This window comes from Leptonychotes weddellii, chromosome 10, assembly GCF_054177405.1.
Source record: "Leptonychotes weddellii isolate Sample4059 chromosome 10, ASM5417740v2, whole genome shotgun sequence".
Lineage (NCBI taxonomy): Eukaryota > Metazoa > Chordata > Mammalia > Carnivora > Phocidae > Leptonychotes > Leptonychotes weddellii.
In genome coordinates, this window is record NC_138378.1 from 57,169,060 (window position 1) to 57,186,891 (window position 17,832).

Below are 17,832 nucleotides of genomic sequence, written 5' to 3' on the forward strand. Positions count from 1 at the left end.
CATTAGGTAACGGAACCGGGCTGAATCCAGATTGCAACCACTTCCAATAACACGGTTTTTGGGAAAGCCACTTATCTTCCAAGCCACATAGGTCAAGCTATCCACTGGGTTGGAAACGACAAGCAACTTGCAGTTTGGGCTATATTTTACGATATTAGGAATGATGAACTTAGAGATGTTCACGTTACGCTGGACCAAATTAAGACGGCTTTCTCCCTCTTGCTGACGTGCCCCAGCTGTGATAATAACCAGCTTGGAGTTTGCAGTCACCTTATAATCTTTGCCAGAGACAATTTTTGATGTTCTAAGGAAAAGGCTGCCGTGCTGGAGATCCATCATCTCTCCCTTCAGTTTGTCTTCCATGACATCAACAAGAGCAAGTTCATCTGCCAAGTCCTTCATTAAGATACTGAGGGCACAAGCCATGCCGACAGCACCAACCCCAACAACTGTAATCTTATTCTGGGGGTATGTTCTTCCTTAAGAAGATTCTGAATCAGGGGCGCCTGGGTGGCTCAGTTGTTGAGCGACTGCCTTCGGCTCAGGTCATGGTCCCAGAGTCCTGGGATCGGGCCCCGCGTCGGGCTCCCCGCTCCGCGGGAGGCCTGCTTCTCCGTCTCCCACTCCCCCTGCTTGTGTTCCCTCTCTCGCTGTGTCTCTCTCTGTCAAATAAATAAATGAAATCTTTAAAAAAAAAAGAAGATTCTGAATCAGCTGATCTTTGAGAGTTGCCATTTTGGACTTAGAACCAAAAGGAATCGGGAGTGCACGTCGGGCGGGCGCGCGAGGCTGGATCCGGACTTGGCGGCAGCGGCTCCGACCATGAGACTGGATCTTATTTAAACCTGCTTTAACTGGTTTTCCACGCCACCACTGCGGCAGGGCAAGGGCAGGGGCTGCCTCCTTCCTGACGGGTGAAGGGAGAAGTCTACTCCCCACTCAGCCTCCATCAGTACACAAGGCTGGGGGGTTGGGAGTTTGGAGTCCCCACGGGCTCTCCACTCACACAGAGGTAGAGGTGGTGCTGTTATCACTGGGTGGTGAAAGTCCCGACCCTCCCCCAGGCCTCGTCAGATACACCGGGCAGGAAGAGGGAGGGGAGTCTCGCTCCAGCCAGTTGTGGGTGGAGCTCCAGGGCCAGGATCCCCACGTGTTCTCCACTGACCCTGTGGGCAGGAGGGGGGCCTTGTTACTGCCCAGGGAGTGGGAGGAATGAAAGTCCCGGCTCCCTACCTGGCCTCCTCTGGCATCACCTCAGACACATAAAGGAGGAGGACACCTCATTACAGCCCGGCAAGGATGGAAGCCCAGGCTCCCCGCTCGGCGTTTGCTGACAGGGCCACTGTCTTCCCTGTAGTGTTTGGCTGGAACAGAGCAGTTATTATCTGAAAGTTTTGTGTCTTGTGAGATTGCCCTTTTCTTCATTCCCTGGCTAGAGAGAGCGGTTTTTGTTGGGGCTTTTTTATGCATGCCCCTTTTGGAATTTCTCGGTTGCCAGCTTCCTTAGCTCCAAGTCTGGGATATATTTGGCAAAAAAACAAAACACAAGAAACAAACACAAGACGGAACTCACCACCATGTATTTGCTTACATCCCAATGTCCCTAACCAGTCCGCCTTGTTCTCTCCACCTTTCAGAGTCTTCTTACGTTTGCTTTATATATAATTTCCCAGGGTTTTGTTGTACTTCATTAGAGAAATAGAGAGAAGTCTATCTATTCCATCTTCCCAAAAGGGTTTTGTTTGTTTCTAACATCCAAAAGTTCAGACATAATGTTCATAGTTTCTGCTACTAATTTCCTAGTTGAAATGTTAGATCTTTTGTTGGGTCCTTGATAAAATGGATTTTCTCTTGAGGTAGAAATGTGATTTAGCTCTTGTTTTTATCAGGGATGTTATGTAAGAGTATTTGTGTCCTCTGATGATAACACCTTCAGGGGAATCTGGAATATGACAAAAAGGTTTTTTTTCTTTTTCTCCTCTCTAGAAGGAATTGAAATCCAGAATCTAGATCAGAGAGGCTACATGGCAAACATACGATAAATAATGAATGAATCAACAAATAAACAAATGCAGGACTAGTCAAAAATTAAAAGCACTAATGTCTCATCGCTCTGTGTTTGGGAAACTTGTCAGGTTATGTTATGGGTCTAGCTAAAGGAAATAGATTCTTCATATACAATAGAGATGAAGTATTAATTAGTACAACTCTTCCGGATAGCAATTTAGCAATACTTACTAAGGCTTAAGATTGTTCAAACTGCAGTAATTCAATTTCCTCAAGAAGTAAGAGTGTATTAAAGACTTTATGGACAAACAGACATCACATGTAATTGTACCACACAGAACATCCTAACTTGTTCTGTAGTTTGACAGATAAATGGATTGATATTCATGATCTAGCCATCCAATGGAATAACCTACAGAGAAGATCTTTCGACCCCTGCCCCTGAGGAGTCATCAATCCCTTTACAGCCCCACCAGCCCCCACTGCAATGAGGAAGGGGCCCAGGCTCTCCAGCCAGAGTGAGGAATGGGTGACAGTGTTTAGTACTATTGTCAGGCACTTACTAGATGCTTTCTACATTTTCTCTCATTTTGTTAATCCTCTTAAACTCTCAGTAAGTTTTATTGTAGTTTTTTAAATATATATGAGAAACTAAATTTTAAGTTCATGGCTGGGGAGTAGCAGGCCTAGGATTCTGACTCGGGTCTGCCTGAGTTCAAAGCTTATGCTCATATAAGGCTGCCTCTCTTGGGTAGATTTATCTCCATTTTAGAGATAAGGAAACTGAAGTACAGAGATGTTCCTTATACATTCTGAAAAATCCTTGAGGTGGGCTACGAGAAGGCCAAGGTATTGTGTAGGAGAGAAGAGGTCAAGAGGGGGTATGCAAGGAATGTCTCTGTGTCCCTAATATCACAGGCTCCTCCCACCAGGGATATTTGCTAAACAGGACCACAGAGTCCAGCATGAAATAATTACAAAGAGAAACCAGCTGTGGAGGAGGAAGGAGGTGTCCGTCTTGTCTATTTAATGGGGTGACTCTGCCTTCTGACGATCTGCTTCTCTCCCTCTCCAGCTGCTCAGTCCCTTCCTAGCTGCCAACAGTATGAGGTTCTTCCAACCGTGAGCCACTCATTAGATCCATCCAGAGGCGCAGCTCTGGATGAAGAAGGGTCAGTGCAAGATCCAAGGATCTTGGGGGGCAAGGGAGAGAGAAGGCAATGGTTAACTTCCTTCCTTCCTATCCTCCCTCCTTCCCTCCCCTCCCTCTTTCTTTCCTTCTTTCCTTTTCAAATGGCAGAACAAAGCGTTATTCTCAAAACGCCAGGGGAGACTGTGCTTTTTGTTTGGGCCTGGGAGGTTTTCAAAAATGCTACCTAATTAAATTTTCTGGCCAAGAAAAAACAGTCGCCAGACTCCAGGAGAACACACAGTATTTTCCTAAACTAGACAATGCTATCATAATCTGAACATGGCCAGGGAAGAAAGGTCCAAAAAGTGGTTTCATTCAGAAGAAGAAATGCATCAAGGATGACTGGGAATCTACCCCCGCCAAAAGGAACAGGGCACAGCCAGGGAGGGTCGTAGGGCCTGTGATGGGGTAGGCACATGTAAACATCTGTATTAAATACACAAAACCTTCATGTGGGAGGAGAAGACCCCTATGTGGACAAAATCAACTGCTCTTTATTTTGTTTATCAGTTTTATTGGTCATATATCCAAGATTCATTATATAACTCTTTCAAAATAACTAGATATTACAAGAATAGTTTACAATTCAGCTCTGATTGCACAAATACTTGACACAGAAACCATTTTTACAAATACATATGTTTTCTTATAAGAATACTCTAATAAAGAAAATAAGTCTCTATATGTCTTTCAGCAAATCCTATGCAGTTTTTTGCCCCATTCAACCACCATTTTGGGTTTTCCATCCTGGCATGTCCATCACATCCAATAAACCAAATTACAGTCTGCTGCTGCTTCTCATTTTCAACCATTACTGAGATTCACACTGTTTAAAGAGTTTTTAGGCTTCTTTTTCTAATCTTTCCTGATCTGAAGGAATTCACATATTTAAGCTAGAAGGGGTAATTTAAGCACCATTCCTTCTAAATATAGCTTGCAGCAATTGGTGCTTGGTGATCTCACTCCTCACTTAGGCAAGACCAGCTAGTAGCTTTATCCTGCACTGCATCAAGCAGGAGGGATACAGTCCTTGTATTCCATATAGTGTCTAAACCTCAAAAACAAACCCTGGAAACAGTAAGAAAGCTGAAACATTTGCTAATGATTAGAAGAAAGAACACTTTTAAATTCAAGGTCTCTCCTAAGTTGAAGATATATAAAAGAAAGGATGTGACAGTAGTTCTGTAAAATACTGAAAAACTAAAAAATGTTAATCATGTAGGTCAACGGTGTATCATTTCCAAAGTGCCAGAAGATACAGAATCTTAAGACGCTAAGGCTAGCTGAACTCAGGATCTGGCCTCCTTCTTACGCAATGGCTTTGAAATAGCCTAATACTCCCTTGCCCAGGGGCACGTCATCATTCAGGCCGGGGGAACTTTGCAGAATACTGACCACGTTTACCTGAAGAGACAGGTTCTACCGGGGGAAACATTTGGCATTTATGCTATTCCTTCACTGTTACTGAAAAGTGTGTCCACTTGGCAAAGCTTGTCTTACTTTTCAGGTAGCATGAATGAAAACCAAGAGACTAGCAGTATTCTACAGTCAAGTTCCTGAGTACTACGCTCCAATTATCCAATATTCTTAAAAGGATTCTTTAATCAAGCCCTTGTCCAGTAAGAGACTGAGTACTTGGGGACTGCGATATGTCCCATTTCTCTTATATTTCTCTTGATCTCTCTTTCTCACCCCAGTGTAATAAACTGCTATAGGTTTTTACCAAAATACTGTAGCAGTAGTTGGAAATGAGTTATTTTGCATTACCAAAAGTGTTCAATCACATTGTAACGGGTCACATTTGCATACAACAAGATGGCCAAACAATGTCTACTGCAGTGATTTTGCAAATTCAGCATAGTCAATGTATCCATCATTGTTCTTGTCATCGTCTCTTAGAACACCATCTATTAAGTTAATCAGTTCAGCTTCACTCAGTGGTGGGGCCTGTTCATTCCCTTCCTACAAAATACAAATTAGACAATGATGAGTCGCACATTTTACTGGAAGTGCTTAGCTAATGTCTAAAATGTCCGTGCTCATGTGTCCAAAAGCTCCTTCAGTGTAGCATGTGGCTACTTCTAAGAATCCACAAACCATATATCAGATAGAGTCAATTCACAACAATGCAATTTAGATTTATATTTGCCAGTTAAAAAGATGCAATCAAAGCAGGCCCTTGCTTATTTGTTCTAAAAATTACTTTTCTTTCTTTTCTAATTACAAAAGTAATACACGTTCGCTGTAGAAACCTAGGTCTGGCTTACACAGAATTATGAGGTTCCTAATTCCCCCAAACCCACAAACTCATCTTAGAGAAAAGCTCACAACCCAGGCTCTCCTGAGGGTCAGCTCTGGGCGCAACATGCCCTTGGAAAGTGCAAGCAGTCTGCATTGGACAGCATCTTGGGGTCAGAACAAGAAGAGGAAGGCACTGCCAACCAGGAGAACCTGTCACAATCTCTGAGGTGAAGGTACTGGCCCTGCTCCAGAAGCAGATATAGCAGGGCTCACTGTGCCGAGTGCTAAGCTAACGCTGTTCGCGTCCTTGGCTGATTCTTCCTTTGCTACCTCTCCTGTGTGCAGCCTTTGCTCTCCTAGCACCACCAACAGCCTGGCCTGCCAGGACTGCTGAATCCCAGGTTCTCTCCCTGATGCAAGTCTCTCCCCACGTCCATCAGTCTGCCTCCCACAGCCAGAGATCTTCCAGTGGCACTGCCATTCTGCCGCACGAAGCCATTAGCGCTCCCCACTGTCTTCCCAGCAAACCCAAATCTGCTCTCCCGGCAGCCAGTGGGAGCACACCCACATCCCCAGCTCTGCCTCTCGTCCTCTCTACAGACTGCGGTGTGGCAGAGCGGGACAGACACTAGACCTGGAGACATAACATCTTGCTTTCAGTTCCCGCACCTCTAAACTGGGGGCAGTAACAGTGCCTGCCCTGCCTACTCACAGGCTGTTGCAAAGATCGAATGAGCTCTCTAACCCACTTGAAAGTGCTCTGTAAACGGCTTCATATGGAGAACTGTATAATATCACACAAACCCTCAATTATTGCTGAGTCCCTTGACCCCTTGGTCCCCTGGTTCGCCTCTCTTCTCAAATAAAACTTCTCCCCTGCTCTGCATTTTCATGTGGTCTGTCCTTTAGGCGCTGGTTCTCAAACTCCAGGGTGCAGCAGAAATGCCTGTAGCACTTGTCAGAGATACCAGGCCCTGGGACTTCTGCCTCAGTAGGTCACCCTTTGCGAGAAGGGGCTTCGAACAGGAAAAGGCAGAATGGAGTGGTGAGCAGGAAAAGGAGATGCAACAATACTGTTGTACAAGGACCGCACAGGTCATCAAGACTGGGGACTGAACTACTGGGGGTGGGGAGGGGAGGCTTTCCAAGACGCTGTCCACTGAGCCTCGGCCGACCTACCTCCTTATGGACGTGAGTGATGGCTGTGGAGAGCTCTAGGCCATCAAGCAAATTATTGCCGTCATAATCATGCATTTTGAAATAATGGAGCTGCAGTTCTTGTGGGGACATCTCTGCTTCTGGTTTGTTGATGACACCTTCTAGATGCTCCATGATATGCCTAAAAACCAATAGTTAGACTCAGACCACTCGGCAGCAACCCCAGGATCATGCCAAAACTTTAAGGACTGGAAAGTTCAAGATCTTAAAGTTCACCCATCCCAGAAAAACAAACAGAAAGAGTGGCAGAACACACTCAAGGATGAGAGACACAGGCAAGGCCATGAAAAGGGCAGGGGAAAAGTCAAACAGTTCACCTGTTAAGCTGGCAAGACTATGGGTATTGTTCCCTCTTTATTGTTAGAATGCTGTTATAAAACCTTTGGGGGCTAGCAACTAAAAAAATGTTTTTGAACCAATTTAAGGATAACAAATAATGTGTGAGACTAACTGGCCCAGGACAAAAGTTGCGACAAATAATTCAATGTTTAAATGTGCCAATAAAAAAAGAAAAATGCCTGGTCAGTCAAGAAACCTTGGTTCCAGCCTGGGTTCTGCCACTACTCCTCGTGTGTACGTGTGAGAGAAGGTGCATGCGCTCACGAGTATGAATGTGTGTGTGTGGGGGGGTCTCTACATCTGTCTTTGGTGAAAGAGAGAGACAGACTGAATTCAGGCAAGTCATTTATCCCATCTGGGCCTCAAGATCCTCCATTTATGAAACGATGATGGAAAAAAGACTGCCTGATTTACAGGTAGCTATAAGGAGTATCGTTCTTGAAAAATGTCAAGGAGTTGTACAAATAATAGAGGGAGGAGCGGATGGAGGGAGCCATCGCAGCCAGCCATAGGCTGCAGCTGCAGAGGGGAGGCCCTGGGACCCCAGCCCTGGCTGAATACGTACTCTTGGTCGTGCACTGTATTCTTATCCAGGCCCACACTGCCAGGATGGGAGAAGCTGGCCCCAGGTTCCTCAGCCCCGGCACCTGGAGCACAAAAGGCGCAGAGCAGGCCACACAGGAAGGGGGTTCTGAGCAGCTGCAGAGATCTCATGGTCGCCAGTACCTGGGAGGTGGGGAACATAGAAGGTGCAGGTGAAAACACCAGAGCGAAGGTTCTTTCAAAACGTGACACAGCGTGCTCCTGGGGAAGGAACTCAGTGAAAGGAACAAGACTACAGAAGACTGGGCCTAAGGCCAGCTCTTCCACTAGACTGCGGGGTGACCTTGGGCACGCCAAGTCCCCATCATTCAGACTGGGGGTGGGAGGGCTCCATGACATTTCCTAAAGTTCCTTCAGAATGCCAAGCAACTCATGAGAGCTTAAAGGGATTTAAAGATTATTCCTGCCTACAAGAAGCTTACAGTCTGGTAAAATACTTCCTATGGAGAGCACTAAAAAAGGCACAAAGTGAGGTGTCCTAAAGAAAAACAAAACTGAAAGTTTAGAGGAAGAAATTTCCTCTGCGTGAGGGAAAATCAGGGAAGGCTAAAGGACCTGGGGACACTTCTGGGCCTGGATGGACGAGCACACACTGGACGTGCAGGGACTGAAGGACTAAGGCAATGGTGTAAGCGAGAAGCAGGTCAGACAAGTGGGAAAGAAACTCCAAGTGGTTCAGTTGGGGGGAGCCTAGAGGCTATGAAGCAGGCAGAACAGTGGACAAAGGACACAGAGATTGACCCGGCCATATGGGATATGGCTTTGCACACTAGGCCAAGGAGGCTGAAATTTCTGGAGGATGAATGGGGAGCCACTGAGGATTTGTGAATGGGAGAGGAGATCGGAGCTAGGTTTCAGAATGGCTCATCCAGCAGCATGCGGGGTGGGGTGGGGGGCGTGGGGGGGCACTATTTAGTGGAGCAAGACCAGAGATAGGAATGTGGTATTAAGGAAAGCGATGAGGCAGGTCACATGAAGGCCTTGCAGCTGGGGACACGGAGAAAAGGACATTAACCCCTGCCTCGTCCATCTCCCAGGACAGTAGCAGAGGCAGGTAACCCAACCACTGTGAAAGATCACTGGAAAGAGTTACGTAGACATTAGGAGGCCATCAAGTACTCCTGGAGTTTGGTTAGACTAGAACTGTGGTCAACAAGACATAGCACCACTGCAAGCTCCTGACGGCAGGAGTGCTTCGTTCCCAGCGTTCCCCACCAAGGCTCAGGCAGGCCTCTACTCACTGTGTGCTAAACTGAAATTCCCAGTCCTTCCGGGGGCTTATAGACTGACCTCAGAAAGGAAGGTGAAGGACGGCCAAGAGACCTCCACACCAACACAAAGACTACACTTTCACCTCCCAAAAGGCAGCGCAGATTCTGCTGGTAACAAGGCCAGTGATTTCTAATGGGCCAACTGTAACCACAACCCCAAACTGACAACAGTAAAGAGAAAGCTTAAGGTACTAATCATTCCCTTGCACCCACCTCAAAGAGCTCACTCCAAAGCCGTTGCTACCTCTACTCCCTGCACCTGAAGCTGAGAAGTAGCTGTGTTGAAGCCCCCTCACCCATCCCAAAAGGTGGGACTCTGGGAGAATGTCATCCCTACAATGTTTGGGAATATTACCCAAACCCATTTTGCCTATCAACAGTATCCCCTCCAACAGTCCTCTCCCTAAGGGAACAACCACCACTGGGATATAACTTCCAGAGGGCCAAAAAGCAGCATCTAATCTTACTACCATACAGGGACATCATAATGCAATGTCATACTTAACAATAAAAAAAGATTTTTAGGGGCACCTGGGCAGCTCAGTCGGTTAAGCGTCTGCCTTCGCTCAGGTCATGATCCCAGGCTCCTGGGATTGAGCCCTGCCTCGGGCTCCCTGCTCAGCGGGAGACTGCTTCTCCCTCTATCTCTCCTCCCAACTTTGCTCTCTTGTTCTATCTCTCTCTCTCAAATAAATACTTAAAAAAAAAAAAGATCTTTAATATCTTTTAATAAAAAAGAGCAGATTGCCAAAGTCTGTAAACAGTAATTTTGTAAGAAAAAAAAAGTGTATGCATATTTCATATATAGAACAATGACTAAAAACTGTTAAATATTATTTTCTGAATTACGAGGTGTGATTCTGATTTTTCTTTTTACTTCTCTATGAATTCTAAAGTTTCTACTAAAAATATGTTCTTTCTTTATAAATATGTATTTAATGTAATTTACCCCATTATTTTGTTCCAATATGTATGGATGGAATTTAAAAAAGGGGCTTTCATTTAATTCTCATCTCTAGAAAATAATTCAGGAACAGAAACTACATTTCCAGTTTTATCAAATAAAACTGTCCTGACCCTGACAAGGCCACTGCCACTGTACCTGGTACCTGAAAACAGGTCTCAAGTTACTCCCAGCAGTTAATTGCCCAGGCCAGAGCAGAACAGCTTGGTCTAACCAGGTATCTTAAGAGTTCTGGGACAGGAGAGACCAGAGAGGGAAGCCAGTTCCAACCAAACCTCGTAGACTCATGCACAGTAGACATCTCTTTCTCCAGCAAGCCTTCTTCAATACCGAGTCTGGCTTAGGCATTCTTCCCATATGCTCCCCAGTGCCTCCCTTCAGAAGGGCCCTCACAACTGCTGTGAATTTAACCCTGAGAACTGCCTGATTACTTGTAAGCGCTCCCTGCTGGACTGAGCCCTATGAGGGCAGGCACATTCCCAGCATCAGGCACAGTGCCTCGCACAAAGGCCGGCAGTTCTCAGCCTGTGTGCCATGGTCCTTAAGGGTTGGGAGGATTCCCGCCTTCACAGATATACTGCCAAGTTTTGATGTCAATGTAACTGAGCATAAACCTTTTTTTTTTTTTTTTGAGATATCTATCAGACAGTTGAGTGATCAATGAACCCATAGCACCATTTCCTATTACTATACGGTTGGAGGCTTAATATATCAGATCGCGTGTGTGTGTGTGTGTGTGTGTGTGTGTGTGTGTAGGAGGGACAGGTTCTATTTAAATAACACCAAAAAGCAACCAAGTGATAAGCAGTACAGTAACTATGTACCCACATTATCCCTCCTTCAAGGGAAGCAGAATAAAGGCCAAGAACCACTGGTTTTGAACATGTCCTATCTTGGTTCCCTGTAGCAGTTTTCTAACAGGACACAACAAAAGCCCAATCTACAAACACAGAGGAGAAACTCTCCCTCCAAGTGCTACAATGAAAACAGGGAATCTGACTGTCATCTAACCAAATAAACTGTCACATTCCAAAAGAAATATAAGCAACTCCCCTTTGCCTGAAGAACATGTTTCATCACCCATACTCCAATGACTTAGTTCAAGGCCATGAGCAAACAGTAGATAAGCCCCAGCAGTTCCCAGGCTCACTGCCTCCTCTGAGAAATTATAAAGGCCAGACTGGAAAAAAATCCAGAGGAGAGACTTCTGAAGGCAACTTCAGAACCCAACCCATGCTTTGAGACATCCCTCACAAGGAGGAGCCTCAGTCCCGGAAGGAGAGTGCCAGACCATGCTCAGTGGTGGGTCTTTTGCAGTGCCTGGAGTGTAACAGGGCTCCCCTCGCTGATCCAGCAGCCTCTTCCAGGCCCAGAGCCTTTGCTCCCACTGTTCATTAATCCATCCTCCCTCTCCCTTCCAGGCCCCTTCACACATCATCTGGGGATTCTTACAGCCACACCAGTCATTCTCTCCTCCCTCCTGAGTGCAGCCTCTCACAACATACAGTCACATACTGTTCTCTTTCCCTCCCTCTGTGAGGGCCAGGGGCCTATCTTATCTGTCTCTCCCTTACTCTACCAATCACAAAGTGCTAAGCTGCCCAGAGAATAGCACACCTTCACATCTGATTCAGGGCAGTGGGCTCTGGCACCCAGATATGTTGTTCCCTACCACAGAAGATCTGGCCTAACTTAGAAAAATAACTTCCCTTTGGAGCCCTCCCACTAGGGCTGGCCTGGCCAGCTTGGCCCACCCTCTCCTCCTATTGTCATTAGCCCCATCAGCAAGTAAGAGTTTGGAGCCAGCCTTCCTCCCATCAAGATTGCAGCGGCTGTTAGCAGCTTTTGTCTCATGCCAGTGGCCCTGAGTTAATTCACACTCACCAATACCCAGACATCCTGTACCCAAAATCAGTGCCAAAGAAAAACTCTGAACAATACTTCCCATTTACCACTGCTATGGTCCTGGACTGAAGACAAGAACAGAACGAGGTTCCTAGGCCAAAGAAATTGCTACATGGGGGGGGGGGGGGGGGTTCAGAATTGGTTCTGAAAAGCAGAGCATTTAATAACTTGATCTATATGTTTATTTGGAGAGCCCATGGAGTGGCCATGCTTCATTTGTGCATTCAACCAACACACTCCTTACTAACAGCCTGGTGCCACACAAAGTACTGAGGACAGAACACTGACCCGGATGGGCTCCTGTCACACTGATTACAGCCTGGTGGAAAAGAGAGACCAGTAAACAGACACCCATGGAGTACCACAGAAACCCCAACCCACACCTGGAGTAACACATGAAGGATAAGAAGGGTTTTTTCAACTAAAGTGTAGTACTTCAGGCAGAAGGAAAATAATGTAACCAGCACCTAAGCCTATAAGAAACTTGGTCCAATCCAGGAACTAAAAAAAGGCTCGGTAAGGTTGAAGACATAGGAGAGGCAGATGGAAGGATATGATTAGCTTGTCTGAATAATTCTGCAGGTTGGCAGGGAACTGAAATCTGGTACTCTAGGATAAGCAGGAACTGTACCTGGTCCATGTGATGAGGGCTGTTTGGCCAGGGGACCTAATCCATTGGAGCAGAGTGGGGAAGAGAACTAGAGTAAGGCAAAAAGAGTAAAAAGACAGTTCATGAAGGGCCTATATAAGCTCTGTTTTAGAGCTTGGAAGAACAATGAGAATCCACTGAAGGCCGGAAAGGGAATGGGGGAAGAAGGCGTCTGGTGACACGATCAGATCTGTTTTAAGATCTCACTCTGGCTTTCCAGTACATAACAAACTACAGAGGATCAAGAGGTGCAGTCAGGAGGCTACTGAAGTAGTCCAGGGGCAATGGTGGCCTGAACCAGCTGCAACAGAGGGACTGTGCATCAGGCGCGAAGTGGAAATACCTAAGATGAGATGTTCGGTGGATTCGATTGAGTGGGTAAAGGGGTGCCGTGCCGGAGGGGAGAATGACGCCCAGGTTTCTGGCTTGGGCGCCGGGTGCTTGGCGGTGCCATGCCCAGATAGAGGATACAAGAGGAGGTCGGCTTCCCCTGCCTTCCACTCGCCCGGCCCAGGACCTGTTTGTTGTCTCTCCCAGACCAAGACCTGGGTACCGGCAGGAGACGGAGATTAACGCCCCAGGCCTCTGTGCAGGTCGTCCAAGAAGGCAGGGACTTGGCCCCGGCCGGACCCATCTGGCTTCAAAGGCCCCGGCGGCCCTGTTCCAGGAGAGACGATCTGCTCCCAGCCGGCTAAGCTTTCTGAGGCAGCGACCCCCACCCAGACCGCTCCCGCCCTCTCCCGCCCCTTCCCGCCCCCCGGGACCTGAGCCCAAAGCCCCGAGCCCCGAAGAGGGGCGCCGGGATCCCGCCCCGCTACGGACCCCTGAGTGCTGCCCCACCGACCTCATTACCTAGGGTTGGGTCACGGGCCTCGGAGGCCGGAGGCCGAAGCCCGGGCCTCAGGTGTTCTCGAGCTCACTCACCCTCACTGCCCCGTTTCCAAGCAGTTCTCCCCAGACGCGAAGCCTTCCAACATGAGCCTCGCCAGCCCCCGTCCTCAGAATGCTTTTATTGGCCCCGCCCCCCGACCCGACTCGCCGTGCGCACGCGCGCCCCCTTCTGCCCGCCCATTGGCGCCAAAGAGCCCCGCCCCTGCCCGGAGACCCGCAGTGTGGACCGCTGGGGTGATTCCACGTGTAAAGGGCTCAAGCCCAGCAAGGGCCAGGCAGACGCAGTTCCTTTGCCTGCCTTCCCTACAGCGACAGTCGGCTCGGGTCCGGTTTGGGCTACCTGAGCCTTCAGGGTGTCGGCAGGTTGCTGGGAATGTAGGAATGTAGTCCGGCGTGGGACGTAGGATGGTTAATGCGGATGGGTCGGACGCTAGAGCTGGCTTCCAGTCTGCCTCCACCTTTACAGGTTCCTCGGTTCCTCCGCCTGCAGGTTGGGAAGAAAGATAATAGGAATCCTAATTCCTCTCCTCATGAAACGCCTAGAAGACGCTGGAGCCAGCCACGGATCCTGCGATTCCAAGAGTGGCCGACTAACAGCCTTTGCTTGTTGTATTCCACAAGCCTTATCATCTTCGATACCTTTCACTCGTATTATACGAGTCCCACCAAGATTTTATGGGCAGCTCAGTTCAAATACCACCTAACTTGTGCAGTTAGTGGAATCACCTGCTATCTTAGTAGAAGACAAAGCACTTCAAGAAAAAAACAGATGCACAAACAAAAGAAAAGCCCCGCATAATGCTGCTCTTACAACTTTCCCATATACAAGACTGTTCCATGAATATCCACTGACCAGACGGGTAAATGAATGTGGAACTGTCCTTTTTTAAATCCCCTATCCCACTTGTGTTCATAAAGATACATAATCATCTTTCATATGAATCTGGATCCAGAAAGGGAGAGACTGGGAGAGAAAAAAAGAGGTTAAGTAGATGATCCCAGAACGCTCCCTGCTTTCTGCTTTAGCAGATCAGGGCCTTGAAAGTTGGCCAAGGTAACTGCCATTGACAGTGCCACATTCCTTCTCCCATCTTCATCTGAGATTGAAATCTGTCAACCCTCTTCCAGAGAAAAAGCCCAGGATCCCAAAGTCCCTGAAGAAACCCTGTTAATGCAAGGCCCCCTTCTTTCCTTACTCTGAAGTTGTTTGACCTAATTCATTCTTGAGCCCTGCATCTGCCATCCATCCATTCTTCCATTTGCTCATTTATTCATTGATTCAGTAACATTTCTTGAGTACTTCTTATGTACTAGACACTGTGCTAGAAGCTACTAGATATACAAATAAGACATGGTCTTGTGCTCTCATTCTGTTTGCCTAATGCTTCCACTTTTTCTGTGGATCTTAGCCTCTATCATCTCTCTCTTGAATTACCAACTGCTCCCTCTCTAATAGACAATTCCCATCATCATATAAGCTTGCTCTCTGGTTTCCTCCCCACCATGCTACTGAAACTACTATCTCCATGCAAATACAGTGGTCCCTTCTCTGTTCTGTTTTAACTTGCCCTCTCAGTCCTATTCAACACAGTCAACCACTCCCACTTTGAAACACTTTCTTCTCTTGTTTTCTAACATCATGCACTCTTAGTCCTCCTACCTCACTGGCTATTCTTTCTTGGGTTCTTTTCACTGGCTTATCTTCTGCTCAATCGATAAATAACAAAGCACCCAGGGTTCTTTCCTGAGTCCCTTTTTCGATCTACCCACTCTCCTTATATGATTTCATCTAGTCCTATGGATTTAGGTGCCATTTATAAGCAGGTGACTTCAAATTTTTCTCTAATGATGACCTCTCCCTGTAATTCCTAATTCCTCAAGAAACTGCATACTTGACATCTTTACATGAATGTCCAGCTGGCATCTCAGAACTTAACTTGGCCTCCCGCCAAATTAATTTACACCCCGCAAACATGTACCTTTCTGTTTTGTCCATGTTAGTGAATATCACTGCCACCCATTTATTTGTTCAAGCCAAAATTCTAGGAGCTATTCTTGTTTTCCCCCAGCTCTACTGAAGTATGGTTGGTATCCATGAAACCATCATCTGCTATCTGGACTACTGGGAGAGCTTTCTTGTCCCCATTCTAGTTCATGAGTGAGAACACACATTAACTTAAGCCATTTATAGGTGAATATTCTGTAACTTGTAGCTGAACCCATTCCTAACAGGCAAACAATTCGGTACCACAAGTAGGACACTTAAAAACAGACACTAAAATGTGGAATTAGCTAATGAAGGTTATGGTAGCCAGTGGTGAAGACTCTCTATCCCAAATTGGAAAGTTGGTGACCAACTTGTTAAGCTGTAGTGAAACTGTCAAACTGCCGTCACTTGCTGTGCCTTGGATACAGACTGCATGCCAACCAACATAGTATTGCAGGAGAAATCTCAGGAACAATATAAAACTTTAGTGGTGTTGGCTTTTTTTTTTTTTCCTTTAGTAGCTTTCAGCAAAGTCCTTCAAGAGAGTGACAAATCTAGATTAGAGATATCTGATTTGAAAGTAGAGATTAAAAATAAGGCCTTGGTAAGACAGGAACCCCTTACTGGCAGCTTACAACCTAAATTGGCCAAGTCCCACAACTTGGAGCCTCACTGGTCTGAAATAATTTTCTTTGTATACCCAAGCTGAAGCCAGGACAAGTGGAAACAGGGAAGGGGCAGCTTTATCAGGAGATAAGACTGAGGCCCAAGGTAGCAAAAATGGACTCAAGGTGGCATCTCTCCCTGCAGCTGTTGTTTTGAATTGTCTCAACTATAAGTGAGCACACAAAAAAGAAGCCCCTCGAAGACTTAAATATTCTAATACTCCGTTTGCTGGTTTTGCAAAAATAAACACTTGAGGTATACACAAGAAACTAATAAAAGAGGACAGAGGTGAGAATAAGACCTTAATTTATTTTTTTGTATTGCTTTTTCTTTTTTTAACCAAAAAAAAAAAAATGTTACCTGTTTGGAAAATAAATTTTTTTAATCTTTAATTAGAAAACCATTTAAAAACTACATAAGTTATTTGGTTGTGATTACTCATGCATGGAATTGACCAGAAGCCTAACAAATGATTGAGGGAATCATTTGTGTCCCTAAAGTCTCAAGCCTGGTCAACATTGGTCTGTTACTGTTTAACCCTTAGGGCAATCCCTGGATTTCTGAGTTCCCTCCAACAGGGAGGAGGATACAAACACTGTGCATTCCGCACAACCAAGAGACAGAAGTGAGGAGCCACCAGATTCCCTAATGAAAAACTTAACGCACTGCCACGGAAGAGATCCCTTGCTCTATCTGTCTAGCAGGAAGTGATGTGGGTTAGTGAAGGGGGTATATTATGCTTTCCATTCCTTTTTTTTCCCCCCAAAAGGAAGCTTTCGTTGTTCCTTCACATTGTGCATTGAAAGTGTTTTTATACATTTTATTGTTGTACAGTTGTAGAGGAAAGACACACTCCTGTTTTCCTTTACTCAGAAACACGATACCTCTGACACCAGGTACGTGGATTTTTCTCCGCACAACAAGCAATTCTCTGCAACACCAGCTGAGTGTACTATAATGCAATTCAATTCTGACACTAACTGGACTTAGTGCAGACCCCACAGTTTAAGGGCTCAGTCCATAAGACTGTCCCCCCACTTCAGATGACAGTCACAATTAGTAGATCCCCAGGTTACCTACAAGTTCTGTCTGACCTGGCTACAAATTGGAGGTTCCCACAACCCCTTCTTTGGACTTGATCATTTGCTAGGATAGTTTCCAGAACTCAGGGAAATGCTTATGTTTGCCAGTTTATTATATTATAAAAGATAGAGATGAATAGCCAGATTTGGTAATACAGAGGGTGAGGTCTGGAAGGATTCCAAGCGCAGGAGCTCCTGTCCCCGCTGAGTTGGGGTGTACCACCCTCCCAACACATGGTCACAACCCAGAAGCTCTCCAAATCCTGTACTATTGGGATTTTTATGGAGGCTTCCTGACATAAGCATGATTGATTATTATTAATAGGTCAATCCCCAATCCCTCTCCCCTTCCTGGAGGATGGGGAGTGGGGCTGAAAGTTCCAAGCTTCTAATCATGGTGTGGTCTTTCTGGTGTCCAGCCCCCATGCTGAAGCTATCCAGGAGCCCACCAAGAGTCACCTCATTAGAACAAAAGACACTCCTATCACCCAGGAAATTCCAAGGGCTTTAGAAACTGTGTCAGGAACCAGTCAGGAACCAGGGTCAAAGATCAAATATTAGAACAAAAAATGTTCCTAGTGTTCTTATCACTTGGGAAATCATAGAGGTTTTAGGAGCTCTGTGCCAGGAGCCAAGGGCAGAGACCAGCATATATATTTTGTATTAATTCACAATAGTATACACAAAGGAAAGTACACATATAGAAAAGCATACAACTCAACAAATTTTCGGAAATGGAACACACCCATATAACCAGCACCCAGATTGAGAAATAGAACATTACCAACACCCTGGCATTCCCCGTTGTGTTCCCTTC

At 46.2% G+C, this 17,832-nt stretch overlaps 1 protein-coding gene, 1 long non-coding RNA gene and 1 pseudogene across 6 annotated transcripts in view; all 3 read right to left on the bottom strand.

Moving 5' to 3' along the window:
- Positions 1 to 476, bottom strand: part of LOC102729096 (L-lactate dehydrogenase A chain-like) — a 2,214-nt pseudogene extending 1,738 nt beyond the window's left edge.
- Positions 1 to 17,832, bottom strand: part of LOC145723890 (uncharacterized) — a 1,084,435-nt gene that overhangs the window by 1,041,665 nt on the left and 24,938 nt on the right. The gene's annotated exons all lie outside the window — the stretch shown is intronic.
- On the bottom strand, positions 3,693 to 13,409 carry MCFD2 (multiple coagulation factor deficiency 2, ER cargo receptor complex subunit). Of its 3 annotated transcripts, none has more exons than XM_006749795.3 (4): positions 13,314 to 13,409; positions 7,563 to 7,723; positions 6,620 to 6,779; positions 3,693 to 5,161 (listed from the first exon to the last, which is right to left on the bottom strand). In XM_006749795.3, the coding sequence occupies exons 2-4, from the start codon at positions 7,709 to 7,711 to the stop codon at positions 5,030 to 5,032; spliced, it is 441 nt and encodes a 146-aa protein (XP_006749858.1). In that variant the 5' UTR covers positions 7,712 to 7,723; positions 13,314 to 13,409; the 3' UTR covers positions 3,693 to 5,029. The 3 variants fall into 3 exon arrangements, with proteins under 3 accessions (XP_006749858.1, XP_006749857.1, XP_081689640.1); XM_006749794.3 differs by having other exon boundaries at positions 13,242 to 13,396; XM_081833514.1 differs by lacking the exon at positions 7,563 to 7,723 and having other exon boundaries at positions 13,314 to 13,377.

What these genes read in the sequence shown, in the direction of transcription:
- MCFD2 (XM_006749795.3), bottom strand. Translation starts at nt 7,711, where the DNA reads ATGAGATCTCTGCAGCTGCTCAGAACCCCCTTCCTGTGTGGCCTGCTC. An exon ending in AATACAGTGCACGACCAAGA is followed by an intron (nt 6,780 to 7,562) that starts GTACGTATTCAG and finishes ATTGGTTTTTAG; the next exon opens with GCATATCATGGAGCATCTAG. An exon ending in TCACTCACGTCCATAAGGAG is followed by an intron (nt 5,162 to 6,619) that starts GTAGGTCGGCCG and finishes TGTATTTTGTAG; the next exon opens with GAAGGGAATGAACAGGCCCC.